This window comes from Natator depressus, chromosome 1, assembly GCF_965152275.1.
Source record: "Natator depressus isolate rNatDep1 chromosome 1, rNatDep2.hap1, whole genome shotgun sequence".
Taxonomy (NCBI): Eukaryota; Metazoa; Chordata; order Testudines; family Cheloniidae; genus Natator; species Natator depressus.
Window position 1 is genome coordinate 175,994,537 of NC_134234.1, and position 15,315 is coordinate 176,009,851.

Genomic DNA, 15,315 nt, shown 5'->3' on the forward strand with positions numbered 1-15,315 from the left:
TTCTGTAGAGTGAGCCTGAGTGACCACAGTGGTGAAGTTACATTATTAGTAGGCTGTGGTGTTTGCACATGGTGTTTTCTTTCTTTCCTTGTAATTAATAATGTGTATATACATGATGACAGTTTCTACTCTGAGAGGTTTTGTTAATTCATGCAGATAGATATATCTGTATCTATCTATCTGTTTGTCTAATGAGGATAATTAACAGTAGGAGATAGTTACATTATTTTATTACTTTCTTACATTAAACTGATAACTCATCAGGATTTTAGCAGTCTCATTTCCTTATGGAGGTGTCATACCTTTTCATGTACTTCAAATGCACTAACTAAATACGTACTAAGCCTAATTTTTCCAGAAGAGGAATTATTGGCTTATGTCTATGTGAGTTGGCATGGCACATTTTTGTGAGCAGTCCTCTATACTTTAAAAATGCAACTTAAATTGACTACCACAGGCTGTTGTCTAATGTAGCTCATTCTTTTTCATGACATTTGCAGCACCTAAACGTTATGTGAACATTGCATCGTGACACAGAATGGCCATTATCAGAATTGTGAAATGCTGTATGCGCTTAACAATGAGAGCTCATACGACATCATGTTTCAGAACTCATCCTAATATTTATGATAAGGAGGATAGCATGCCCACCTCAGAACTAACTTCCATCAAATGCAATTGTCAAAATTCGCTATTTACCTTTCTTCAACCTTTATTTCTCATTGGCTGCTGGCTGACTAGTGCTTAAAGCTCAATTGTTATAACCTGCATATGATTTTAAACCATAGATGAGTGAATTCCAAAGGAACCTTGTGCCCTGCAATTAGTGCTTGTTATCAGAGTCTGTAACTCACAATGTGTTTGCTTTCTTGTTTTGCAGTTCAGTCCTTCACCTTCACCCCTGCAGGTACTGTCCATTAGTCTGTCTCTTACCTCACCAACATGTCATTGCAATCATTGGCATAAGTGTTTATAATCATAGCAGGTACACAGAATTAAAACCAAGTGCAAGGAGAAACACTCCAATTCCCCATCTGTTATAATAATGTGGTATTGACTCTGCTAGTGGTTTCAGAAGAAGGCTACAATCTACCACAATTAACTTCTCTTTCATTATAATTCCGCATACTTCTTACTCATCCAACCCTTCTAAATTATGCAATTTGGAAAGGTAATTTTCAGGGCAATGCTTGAACTAACATAACTACGATAGGCAGGCATTAGTCACAAAGGGCCAAATTTTGCTCTTGAGGATTCGTGTATTTAACTTGCAAATTTCTGAAGGCCTCTGCACCTGGTCAGAGAAGAAGAACTCATCTCAGATTCCGCTCTTCACTTTACATGAATCTGCCTCTGCATGGGGTTTTCAGATCTGCACTTACGTCAAACCAAGCCAGTGATTAACCCGTACACACACACTGATACACTAGGTAGGTCTTTAAGGCATTTTAAAGCTTTTTATTCATTGAAGCATTTGCCTTTGTTCTGCCTGTCCAATCCACAACCAGCTTCATGTTATCATTTTTTTACAAGGCATAACATACGGTAGGCCATTATCATGAGTGTGATTAAAGTTATGTGAAGAATAAACGAACTGTGGCTGAAACAGCAGGTTGCAAACAGCTTTGCCAACATATGTATGGACAAGACATACAGTGTATCCAGTTAATTGTAATAATTAATACAAATAATTGACCTCAATTCTCATATCTAAGCATGAGTGTCACAATCTCAAAAATTCTTACATTATCTCCATGAAATGCAGTGTACCTGGCCAATGTATTTAAATATTTCAGTATTTTCCAGTATAAGTGTGCCACATTTTGTGGCATGTAGCACACCTCCCAGTCATACCTGCCACATGCCAAGAGTTTTGACAAGGGACATTTTTCCAAATAAGTTGGGGGCTTGTGGGCCACTGGACTCCCAGCTACTAGTAGGCTGTGCATGCCTCTTCGTGAATTTTAGGTTATTTTCTCCTCAGAAAGTTGCAATAAAAAGTGGAGGAGAGCAATCTAAAACTCACCAAAATGTACCCAGAATCCTCCAGCAGCCCCCAGACTCCTGGCTTACTTGAAAACAGACCCTTTAAAATGGTGCTTCTGCTTATCCTGCTGTAATTCCTCGTCCTTTTCCCCTGTGCTAATGGGTCCCCCTCTTTCTCCTTTCCTCACCTATACTCATTCTCTACACTCCCTGTACAGTTAGCTCCTCTCCCTGCTGCTCACTGGAACCTTCCACTCTTCCCTTCTTGCTGCTTCTCTCCAGCTTTGTCTACAGCCTGAAATGCTTTTCTCATTTCATTGGGAGGCACAATGTGAATGCTTTAAACTCTAATCACGTACTACTGTATATCAGTATCTTAACTCGTGTGTGTTCTGAACACATTGGGCTAGATGCTGATCTCCCTCATGATGAGTAAGTCCAGAGTTACTGCAATGAAGTCCATTTACACTGGAGGAACAAAGGAACAAAATCTGACCCATGGTCTTCAGAAACTGTCACAATTAGCACAAAAATGCATTTGGAGATTAACAAAATCTACTGATTTATGTCTAGGCTCAGAGTTCCCCAAGAAGAGTCTCAAATCCACATGAAGTTCCTGACAGTATGAATTTGGAGTTGGTTACATGATCTGCAGTCACAAAATGTTTAAATTTTCACTGAGCCAAACACCTCCCTGTTTGTACAGATCTGACAAGACTCAAGGCTATAGGTTGTTCCATAGTCAGTATTAACCCATGTATGCTCAAATAGATTTCAGGCCTACATTTTTAGACAGGCATAGGACCAAATTCACCTTATCAGAGGTGAATTTCAGTGAAGTTACGTTGGAGGTGAATTAATCCGAATATATTTGTTTGTGAACGAAGCACATTTTGCCAAACATCTGCTTCCTTCATGAATACATAAACATGAATATCTGAATATGTAAAAGAACTGGTCAAACTGTTCATTATGTGTATTTGTGATAAATTTAGATTTTTGCTTTGCTTCATAAACAGAACTGGTTGGAAAGTTTTGAAAAAACAAACAAAAGAAGGAAGAACATTTTTTCAGTTTATTTTGTGTGAAGATCTTTTTTTGCTTTCCAAGTCTATTTGCAAATTATTCACAAACTGACCATGATTTTTTAAAATGGTATGTATTCATTATTTGAAAATATTTGCTAAATATTTGGACTGATAAATTTCTGACTATGGGTCGTTTGTGAATTGTTCACTTTGACTGTTTGCTGTTTACGTTGTGTGATTGGCTACCATAAAGGTATTGTTTCTGCTGCATGACTGAATCACTGAAATATTTTAATCAGAAGAATAGTAAATAGCAAATGAAATGCTGCTGGTACATAGTTGGCCTGGGGAAGATTAATCTGTTGGGCTAAAACTTAGGTAACTTTCTGGATTAGTGAACATTTTCACATATTCACAAATAATGAATAATATGACCTCAGACATGGTTTTTGTTTACTTACAATGGAACAGCTGTAATATGTATGTAGCCTTCTGGTTCACAGGTCACAGCTTGTAACATCCCCGGTATGATTCGTCAGCGGGGATTGAACCTGAGACTTAAAGCGATAAAGGCATGAGCGTCTCCCATGTGAATGAAATAAGTGACTCCAGTAGCTGGGAAGCAGTAGTGACAAAACCGGAACCAGTGGGTTAAATATATATTCTTGGAAGATGGCAGTGTATTAGCAAAGCAAAAGCTGGACACTGAGGTCTGTCAGCACCACAAATGCATGATTTATTCCTTATTTAGCAACTGGTAGTGCAGATTGTAGAGGACAATTTGGCCTGACATTTCTGTGCACCTTTGACACCCTGTAGAAGAGCAAAATTGCTGCTATGCACATTGAAACTGAGTTATACACTAATTCCTGTTCTTCATGTTCACCCTCTACTCACATTCCCCAGATACAAACATGCACCACAGGTTTGGACATGACACGAAGGGGAGCTGGCACAAAACAGATATCCCTTCTAGTACAGTATGCAAGTTCTTTCACTCCCGTCCATTACAATTCTGGAACTGAATTCATTCATTTAGCAGGGAAAGTTACAAATGTGTCATCACATTTCTACACAGATTTCTGTACAGTAAATGCACATACTCCTGTGGAAACAAGAGAGACTCGCTTATGCTCAAATAAATTTGTTAGTCTCTAAGGTGCCACAAGTACTCCTTTTCTTTTTGTGGATACAGACTAACACGGCTGCTACTCTGGAACCTGTCAATATATCCGTGTATCTTTTTTGTGTCCTCCAACTCATTGGTGTGCCAAGAACCACTCACTTGAATACTCAAGGTGTTTTCAAGAATGCACAGGCCATCAGCCATGCAAGGAAAGTAAATGTGTATGTTCAGTTATGAGTAGGTAAGCTTATTTAGTGACTAGTGCCCTAAGGGATTAAAGATTTTGTGAAACTTAATAAATATAAACAAATTAAAACCAGGAAATTATGGCGTTCTAAATGTTTCATGCATAATTCGTAAAATTGTTAGAGGAGTATAAATTATTTGACAGAATCATCCAAAGGCAGGCAGAAGAGTTGATGGAATTTTTATACACTGATTGTCTGTTCTGAGTTAATGCTTATTAAAAGAGGATTAATCTACATTCATATTTGGGGAACAGCTTATCAGGAAAAGGAATGAGACTAGGCTGGCAACATGAAAGTTTTCATTTATGGCAGGAAAATGTGGCCTATTCGAGATAGGCACATAGAAAGCTTTCTAAAGCTTCTTGCCTCAAAATGTCAACTTACCATATATTCGTATTTTTCCAGTTCTAGCAGGCATAAAGATTAGGTTTAACCTTGTCAAATAATATTAATAAATAGCATCGGTACTTCTTTATATGTTTAAAAAAACACACAAAGGCTCTTTTAACATATACTCTTCTTCATACAAATATATACTGTATAATTTCTTTACATTGTATGCAGTTTAAATGCACTTCTGCATTTTTGCAGCTCTTGCAGTATAGTCTGGCGAGAATCCCTTAGAAATCACTATTCTTTCCCACTCCTTCCCCATCTTCTTTTGAAAGCCAATCTCCTCCCGGCACCTAATGCAGGACTTCAACCATTCTAAGAACATATATCAGATACAGATAATGCTGAAAGACCTTTCATGCTTTCTCAGTGATAAAAGACAAGAGAAGATGGGTTGGGTTAGTGACAGAGAGACCCTCCTCTTCCTCCTCCTCCATTGCCCCTCGAGACTGTTCAGCATCGATTTGAAATGGAAACAGCCTGAATAAAGCCAGCTTGTCTGGGCATTTTATTTTACATTGACATCTACAAGACTGCATTGCATTAAATATGCTCCTTTTCAGCATTTAGACCTGTTTTGTAATTTCAGAAATCAAACTGCAGGCAAAAAATGCTGACAAAACATATGACAGGAGTGATAAACAAAGTGCTTATTTTGGCAGCCTGACCATGTCTTTTGTGCCTTTAGCTGCCTTTTTCTTCTTCTTGTTGACTCTAAGAGAAATGGATGTGCTCCTGCAAATCTGAGGTAGCCCTTTTTCCGAGGGGATCAGAAATACAAAATGATTTTGTGATCTGCCAGTAATGTCCTCTGCTTTCAAAAAAAGATCTACAGCCTTGGATTGGAGAGCTTATCTGATCGGAAGGAGCCTGTCGAACAAGAACAGTGACTGTGGTATTTTCTTGTTCCACATTATGGGAAGGTTGTAGCCATTCCTTCATCAGTGTGCAAGGTGGAAGCAAGCATAAGGAGCCTCCTCTTTCCAAGCCACATGCACCTACGCATGCCCAGCCACTACCTGACCCATAAAAAACCAATAACACTGCCATAGTTGTTGCTCTCTGATGGGTCTCTCTCTTTCAGCCAATACCTAGCTGTATCTCTCCCCTAAAGCACAAGGCTTTTATTGGATGGTTAGAAAGTGAGGTTGTGCACAAGGACAAGGTAGGGTTACCACTAGATGCTAGTGACCCCAAAGGTGGGGCAGAGTGGTGGCATCCACCCGTCTTCTGTGCCAGCAGACTACTGCAGGCCTGCGGAGACCAACTACAGCTTAATACAAAGAGTGTAGGAGGCATGTCTTCTCATGATGCGCTCCCCAGCATGCTCAGAAATATCTTGCATACTCCACGGCTCTGCAAGTAGAATGCCTCTGGGGACAGTTGTTGATATGTTCTCCCTCTGTATTCCCCCCTCTAGCTGTGCTAGAGAGTCCTACAGATATAAATATGTAGGTGACCAAAAATATTATTTTTCCCCATTTGTCATACTTCTCTCTCACACACACACAGAGTGACAATATTTCTTTTAAAATTAAAATGTTAATATCAGTCTGTAGCCTAAACAAACATATTAATCTCAGGTGTGAAATAAGTTTCATTGTACACTATGTTATCCTGGAAGCCCCCTATGAAATAGTAAACCAAATTCATAAAGTTCATTATTGAATACATTAGTGGTCTGTTTCTGGCTTTATATCTTTGTTGCTTTGACAGAGATAGAATGTCTGGATGAAATGGAAGATGGGGAAGAAAAAGAACATTAAATTAGCTTCTACTAATACATTTCTTAACTATATGTTTTGAGACATAGCCAGACAGCACCCATTTATTTGCATATTCGCAAATGATATCCACAGCTCTTTAGCAAAGAGTGATACAATCACTTGATTGTCCATTAAAAAGCAACATAACTGGAAAGTAGTGTCAGATCAAGCGCTAATTAGCTGCAATGTTTTTAGGATGTGGTGTTTGTGTAAGCAGGTTTTTATTTAATACTTCCCATGCTTTCGATTTTCTTTTCACTAATTGTTTCAGATTAACTCTTTCAAAATACAGCTATTAAATAGTCTGATGTGAAATAGAACTACAGTGGCTTTCCAGTAGAAACGGTAGTCCATTCTGTGGTAATGGATAATTAATCATCAACCCCAAAAGCCCTTCCATATGAGATTCCAAAGGGGTTAGTTTTATCACCATTACATTTTGTTAAATGTGTATTGTGAAGCCCCTTGGAGAACTGATAAACTGGCAAGATATCACCAGTATCAATATGGTATCACCAGTATGCTGCTGATATTCAGATTTACATCAACTTCTTTGCTAATCATGGCATTTCCATCTTGGTGCTGTATTGTTATCTGGCTGAGAGTGCAGTAGGTATTTCTGTGTTGGTGGGGGTAACAGCTGAAGAACCTTGCAAATGCTTTGGTGACTGTATATTTATTGATGAAGATGGCTACCCCAGGAAGGTGGTCAGAATTCCCTATTTGGGGGTTATTTTTAACTGAGCTGACCATGGAGCTTCTTTCCATCTGAAATTGCAATCTTCATTTGTAAATGTAGATTTTGTCCAAGATCTTCTGGATCCAGGCTGGACCACTAAAATAGTCTGCTGTAGGGCACTTTCATTGGAATTATCTCTGAAAATTATTAATAGATTATTGCCACTGAAGGACCAGGTCTGCTCATTGGCCTTGTTTCACAATACCTAGTGATTTCTGCAGTCCGTTAATTGCACTTGCTATTCAGCAAGTGTGCATCAAAGGTTGGCTTAAAATTAGTATATAAAGGAATTAATAACATAGGACCACAATATAGGACTGCCTATATTGCCCTACGTTCGAAAGCAGCACCTGAGAAATGGGGTTTACAACTGTGGGGTCATCCTGAAATATACCCTGTGAATATACGTTGGGGGCAGGGACGTTTCTGTCAAGGGTCCATTTATGGATTTCTAATATGATTCATATACTTCAAAGTGTATCCTTGGCATCCTTCAGGGCAAGACTGAAGGGATTTCCCCCATGTAATGTTGATGTATTTGCGTTTGTGTGTTTGATGTTTTTATCTTGTATGTGTGAAGTGAGGTAGGGAAGTGAGGTAGGATTTATACTTGTTTTTCCTCCACTAGAATTCTAGCAGGGCTGCCACCTCTTTGCATTTATCCTATGGAACTAAATATTTGTGTGGTGACATTATACTGCTGCATCACGACTCTGATGTCATTAACATACCAGTGTAATGTCATTGTACACTGAAGCAGAAGCATGCCAGGAAAACACAATTTCACCACCTGACATAGTCTCTCACAACAGAGTCATATCAGAGGACCCATAGTAAATTCAGGGTTCTTTAGCCATCCTGCAATTTTGGCTTCCAGGCTACAGGGCAGATTGATTTCAATCTGTCTAGTGGAAGCTCTCAATGTGGCATGTTCTTCTTTCTTGTAACTGCTATGTTATATTGTGTTATGATGCCCAGAGGTTTTAGTCTTGAATGATAAAAACTCTAATTTTTTATTACTAATTATTACTAACTGATTTTATTTCCCTCTCTTGTGTTTTTAATTTTTTGTTTTTGTTTTTGTTTTGTTTTTTTTAAAAATCCGAAACAGTCACTTTTCAAAGAGGAGATGGAGGACTAATGAGCAATGGAAGGTAGGTTTGTTGTTAAAAAAGATCTATTTCCATCCTATTTTCTTTTTGATGAGGAACTTGAACTTTTCTATAGATAAAGGATTATTATAATAAAAGATCATTTATAAGACTGACAAGTCTGGGAAGAATTAAATGGCTTACCACAAGGTTTAATGATCTATCTGTTGGGCACTTTAGAGGAATCAAGTCCAGATGTTTCATTTCTCCCAGATGCCCAAGAAGAAATTAGTAGTAAATATCACAAGGAATGTGTTCATTTGTTACCAGGATGTTTATTGCATTAATTAGACATTAGCAAATGAAGTTGCTGTTGTTTAAGACTCCTTATTGGCTCCCTCTAAATTGCTGTGAGTGAACAATTACACATAATCGATCACAAAATAAATGATTCATGGATGATAAATAGGTTGTAGATTGATGGGACTGGATTCCACAACTTTGGCTACTCAATTGAAATTGATAAAAGCTGATAACAAACCCATATATCCTCATCTATTTTCTCTTTGCCAATATGGAGATTGTAATTAGGCCCTGGTAATAACTTCCAATCTCCCATTTAATCAATATTTTAGCAAAAAGAGATTAGGCCTAATGAGAGCTAGTGGATGTGGCAAGAAAACTGCTGGATCTTCTTATTGCCGTTTCCATAGAAACTCATGTTTCTCTTAGGGATTGTACCAGAAGGGGTCTATCAGAAAAACTACAATGATTACAAATGTTGCTTCTTCCTCATAAGTGTGCTAATAATCCGGAAAACCTTCAGAACTGTGCTTTTCATGTTAAGAGACTGATTTTCCTTGCTAAACACAAAGCACTGGCCACATTTGCCAGCCTGAATTTCAGGATAGGGTTACATTATTTATCCTGTGCTTAGTGAGTGCAGAGTGTCTTATGGCCAAAGTTCCCTTCCCTTTTTGAGATATCCAAGTCTGACTACAGCTCTCAAAGTTTAATATTACAAGAATATGAAAGCATGCTGTAGTCACAGATAAAAATACTCTTGTGAACTTTCCATTAATCCCACTCAAACTTATTTGCCTCTAAACTATACAAGAGTGCGTAAAGAAAGAGCTACCAGTCTATAGATGACAGGCGTACATTTGGGATTCAAGGAGTGAAGAGATAGTAGCCCAAAGTCCTGGAAATGGCTGATACAGACCAGTTATTTTGAGTGATTGTTCCCTTGAAGTGGCAATTTATCATTCAACCCTTGTTTAGAACCCTTCAGTGGGCCAGCCTACTCCCTGTTTCAGACAGACAACAGAGTTCATTTGGATTCTGGCAGAATCACGACTGATGCCTAGTTCCATTTCAACTGCCAACGTTATTTTGTATATAGCCTTAATTAACTGCTGAAGGTCTTTAAAGCATGAAAACCTACACAATTTTAATTTGAAATATATTGAAGTCTCCTAAACTGTTTATTACATCCTGTGGCAGGAGGAAAATGATGCAGCCTCTTCAATCACAATCTTGTCCAGAGTTGTCTGACAGACATATTTTCATGTTCATTTCCTTTTTTTTTTCATCCCGCTTCAGTCGACCAGGTCTGTTGAATGCAAGTGACCCCAGTTATCCTTGGCTTGCAGACTCTTGGCCTGCCACCAGTCTGCCAGTAAACAACAGCACTAGCGGACCCAACGATCTTGGGAATTTTGGTCGTGGAGGTGGGTTTTACTGAATCATGTCATCATACAGTGAATAATGCATTTTATTTTCATTTTAGTTTTTTTTTTCATATTGGGTTCTGTTTTGTGCACATGTATGTATATTGTGGGGGTGGGGGAGGTTATTCATCAAAGAGCCTTAGCAATGCTCTAAAATTGCTGCCTGGTTCAATACAGTAAAGCAAAACAACACTGCTAATTAGTAATGTTTAGGTTTTATCAGCATTTTAGCTCACTATCTCCAGTCCTTATATGTCCTACTCATATCGTTAAATCTATCATCGAAACACCAATAGTAGAGAAGGGGAGAGAGGTGAGGTGTGGTCTGGTCTGTCAGTCTGAGTGTAGCACTTGGAGCCGGGAGCTCCTGACTCCCACCCCAGATCTGCAACTGACTGTGTTGCCAGAAGCAAGTCATTTACAGCCAAAACTTTCAGAACTAGTCTCTTATTTTGGCTACCTCAATATTTGGGTGCTCAACATGGACTTGATTTTTAGAAGTGCTCAGCTGCCTCAGGTTCCGTTGGCTTCATCTGAAGTTGTGAGTTCTCTGCAGTTCTAAAACTCAGGCCCAAGGTGCCAATTTAGCATCCAGAATCAGAGAGTACTCTTGAAAATATTGACTTTCACTTCTTTCACTTCCCCAGTCTGTAAAATCATTGTTGTTATTACTTAACTTTCAGTATTACTTCTTACTGTGGCAAATTAGGCACTTCAGTCATAGAGATTAAAACGCTAAGTGGGAATAGAACAATTCCTATCGCACCAGAGTATTGAGGATTAATTAGTTATTTCATGTTTGTTAAGCTCTGTGATAAGCAGTATATACAAATTATTTTTATTTCAGGGTGGTAAAAAGCACAGTTCTTCCTGTGTACTATGGCTGACTCAAAATGAAATGTTCATCTGCTTTAAAGGTGACTTATAAAGAAAATAGAATTATGTTTGTGCCCCTTTCTGCTTCTTTAAATATAGGGCTAGATAGTGACTTAAGCTATAGCCCAGAAGGCAGCATCACCTCAGAGGAAGCACACAAGATACTCTCCAGGTGCTGCTACTTTCATATGAGGGTAGGACTTAAATTCAGTTTGAGCTGTCCAGAGCAGAGCTCTGGTAAATATTTTAGTCCCACAGGGCTAAAGCCCCAAGGCCCCTTGCTCCACAGCTAAAGCCACAAACCCCAGTGCCTCCCACAGGGCTGAAGTCCTGAGCCCCCGTGCCCACCATGGGGGTTGAAGCCCCAAGCCCTGACACCTCCCACGGAGAATGGGGGGGATGTAGTGGGCTCTTGGAAATACTCTTATTTAAGCCTTGTAGGAGGACGAACAATCAGCCCTATAGGTATAGAGGGGACAAGGAAATTTCCTCACCTCTTTCTCTACTCCTTTTGGAGGAATGGGTCATGTGGGAGGCAGGAGTGAGCAAGGAATGGCTGTTGTGAGCAGCTTTTGAGCATTTCTGCAGAGGAGGAATCTTGTTGCTCACCTCTCTACCCCTGCAGAGCCTCATTGGAGGGCTGGTCTCACTCAGGGCCATAATATATAAAGAAGGCCTCAAAGATTTTTTGAGGGACAGGGTTGTTGAGGAAAGGCATAGAGAGGGGGAGCTGTTTGAATTTGTTAGGGTCTTTTTTCCGCTGTGCTTTCATTGGAAGCCCTTTTGGAAGGTCTCGGGCATCATTACTTTGAGTGTTGACTTGTAAACCAAGAGAGCTTAGTGTTTTAGTCAAAAAGGTGTTAAAAAAACAAAAGACTGAGTTTTAAACATGCCAATTAATAATCACATGCTTTTTTACTATATAATTACTTTGTGAGTTGACAATTTAGTAGTTCATGTGCTCAGCATGTACATTTTATTGAACTAAAACAATCAATTTATAATACATAGTTCTATTGAAAATTCCTAATATTTATGGGAAACTTATGCTTCGCTGGTAGTAAGACAAAGTGAAAATCTCCAAGTACCAGGGAGGTGTTATATTATAAAATTTGCAGTGAAGTGCAATTCTACTTTGAAAAGTGACTATATAGAAATGACACTGCCTTATTCACAGTGATCTGCTCTGTGCATATATTTAGAGTCATGTCTGATTACGTCAGAGACAAGTATATTTTGCTGTTTTTTATTACTAACATCCCTGCAGCAGAGCCAACACAGGCTGATTAAGCTGGATTCTATTATTGTTGTACATCATTAACAAAATTGTTTACTCCATTGCACCTTCATGGAACCATCTGAGGCAAGGTAGACTCTTTATTATTGGTGATGGTACACAAGCCAGATAGGACCCAGCTTGACTCTCAGATCTCAAGCTGAGTTTGTAGGGCTGGTAGTTGGGGAAAAAAATCTGTATAGCTGTAAACTGAACATTGAAAGTACATTAGACCCATGTAAGTAGATGTTAACTGCCTGACTTTTGAAAAAATTAACTCTCGTTTTGCAAGATGTGCTCTTCATCGATTATATCTCACTTCTGTGCCCGTAATTAATCTGTAGTCATGGTAGAATTTAACCATTTTATATACCTGATTGTGCCTCACCAAATAGATCATTGGATATCTAAATCCTTTCACTGGTGCCTGCAAAAGTTGAAAATACAGATGAGCCCAAACCAAATCTTCATTTCCAGAATCTCCTGAATTTGTCCATATTTGACATTTGAACCCAGAATAGTAGTTGTTCTTAGTTATGTTATATTAGTGTCTAGAGGCTGTAACCAAAGACAGGGTCCCATTGTGCTAGTTGCTGTACAGACATACACATAGTAGGAAATAGTCCCAAAAAGCCACAAATGACCCTGATTTTTACAATGGGTTGAACCAAAACCCCAGATCTGAGCATTCTGAATTTAGGAGTATTCATAATTATTATGATTCAAATTTTACAGTCAGAGTCCATGTCTAGCAGCTGGCAGTCATGTTAAAAAGCAGAAGGGTGCTCGCATGTTTTCCAACAGTTGGATTCTACACTGACGACTACTTTTTTGATCTTAAACAAATTAGAAAAAGAGCCATGTTTGAAATACTTGGCTCTGGGAGAGTATAATAAACTGAGCAGTGTTGTTGCCTATGCCATTGTACCAGTCACCTTCCCGGCACTTTTTCATACTTCAGAGGTGTTCACTTTTAAATCTAATATTCTGCCAGTAAGTGTCACTGTGAAATTTCGGAAGGAGAGAGAATTTAGATCTAAAGGATTAAAATTATAATTCTGCAATATGTAAAATGATTCAGCCTGTGGAAAAGTGAGCAGATATGTTGTTTCCAAGGTTTAATTTCAATCTATACATAGTACAGTTTTTGAACTGAGTTGTTCTCTGTTTCCAGCAGTGTACTGTATCATTATAATTGATTGATCACCTGAATCTCTTGAGTGTAGCTGAAATCTTGTCACATTCTGAAATGACTTATTCATGTCAGTTTTCCTATATTGTTGAGATGAAATGTCTTGTTTAGGTTCTAAAATCAAACCAGATAAACTGATGGAAAAAAACTTTAGAAAACTTTAGAAAAATGCACTTTGTGCCCTGAAAAGAATTACGTAGAGAAGCCTTGGCATTCATTCAGTAGTTTTGCTAGATATTTGCAGGGAGGTGGTTTCCTCTGTGATTTGTAGATTAACTTCTTTCATCATTTCCCTAAAGCCCAGATAGTTTAATTGGTTCTGACATGGAATGAACAATCGAAAATATTCTTCAGTAGTGAAATATTCCAAACTTCACTTTCACAGTTGAAGGTATGGAAGAAAAAAGATGATTTTAGGCAGTGAAACGTGAAGGACAAGTGGTAGGCCTGTCACAGATGCTGATAGCTTGGCAATGGTTGTACATCATCTTCCCTTCGTTGGCTCATGGACCCTGTCTCAGCTGAAATGCAAACGTGCAGAATGACACATTTATTTTTCATCTTAAACCTTGATAGTTTTGGGCTTCCTGTGCATCACTGATTTGTTCCATTTCCCTATGCTCACCACAGATGTGCTGCCACCAGTGCCAGGCCAAGGGGATAAAACTGCCACTATGCTTTCTGATGGAGCCATTTACAGCAGCATTGACTTCACCACCAAAACTAGTTACAACAGTTCCAGCCAAATCACACAAGCTACACCATATGCCACCACGCAGATTCTGCATTCCAACAGCATCCATGAGTTGGCAGTCGACTTACCTGACCCGCAGTGGAAAAGCTCAATTCAGCAAAAAACTGACCTCATGGGATTCGGTTACTCTCTGCCGGACCAAAGCAAAGGCAACAATGGTGATTCCTGCTCTTATTTTCCTGATTCTGTTTATTTTCCTGGATCTTCTGTGCATGAATTAGAAAATTGTAGTTTATGATTTATTATTCATATTTACCTTAACTAATAACACGCACCTTGCACGCATACTGTTCTTTACACCATCTCAAAATAAATTGTTCTGTGCTTTAGTCCTCTTTGTCTCACCATAATCTGCAGCCCATCTGTATTTCCATTAGGACAGGCTAGGTAAAACATTTCCCACAGTCCCACCACATCTGCTTCTGACTTGCTAACTGCATGTTCTGCATGTGCTTGTGCTGTAAACTAATCACATGATGCCACTATGACCTTTGCCCTTTAACCCTTAGCCTTACTTTACATCCCTGACTACCGATTGGCTGAGGGATTGTCTAATAGAATGCCACACAACCAGTCACAGGATTTCAGCACCACCAGCTCTCACAACAGCTCAGAAAGAAGTGGCAGCCTCTCAGGTTGGTTTCATTACAACATGTGTAAAGAGAAGTATTTGTGTTTGTAAGCAGCTTGCTCTGTGGTCCTGATTATAACCATGAAAGAGAGATTACTTCAGTCACAATTTACAGTCAAATATTGTGTCTGTCCATTTAGACTTCACTGAACATGTCATTGTAGTCTATAAAAACATGCTTTTACAGAAAACAACATCTTATTTGTCCAGGCTGCACAAGAAACCTATTAAGATGTAATAGGAATATCTTTCTAGACTTTGTATCTTTTACTTTTCAGTGTAATTGGAAATCTTACTTTGTAACATTCTCACCCTTCTAGTACAATGTTGAATTTATTCCCAAATCAGTCTTCACTTTACAGTACAGATTATCTCTGTTGAGCCTCATGAACTGGTTAATATTTCTGTTGAATCATTATTGGATCCCAACTCCTGTGAGCCAGGTTATAAACTTTATATAAACAAAACCACCAGAAATA

General features: G+C 38.7%; 1 protein-coding gene across 11 annotated transcripts in view; it reads left to right on the forward strand.

The window, feature by feature from the left end:
* Nucleotides 1-15,315, forward strand: part of ROBO2 (roundabout guidance receptor 2) — a 1,509,143-nt gene that overhangs the window by 1,445,755 nt on the left and 48,073 nt on the right. For 6 of the 11 annotated variants that reach the window (XM_074971504.1, XM_074971513.1, XM_074971566.1 and 3 more), the window contains 5 exons: nt 881-907; nt 8,398-8,440; nt 9,980-10,107; nt 14,082-14,363; nt 14,715-14,840. In XM_074971504.1, the coding sequence (XP_074827605.1) occupies nt 881-907; nt 8,398-8,440; nt 9,980-10,107; nt 14,082-14,363; nt 14,715-14,840 (606 nt within the window). The remainder of the gene's footprint in view (nt 1-880; nt 908-8,397; nt 8,441-9,979; nt 10,108-14,081; nt 14,364-14,714; nt 14,841-15,315) is intronic. The other 5 variants (XM_074971575.1, XM_074971524.1, XM_074971584.1 and 2 more) reach the window with 3 other exon arrangements.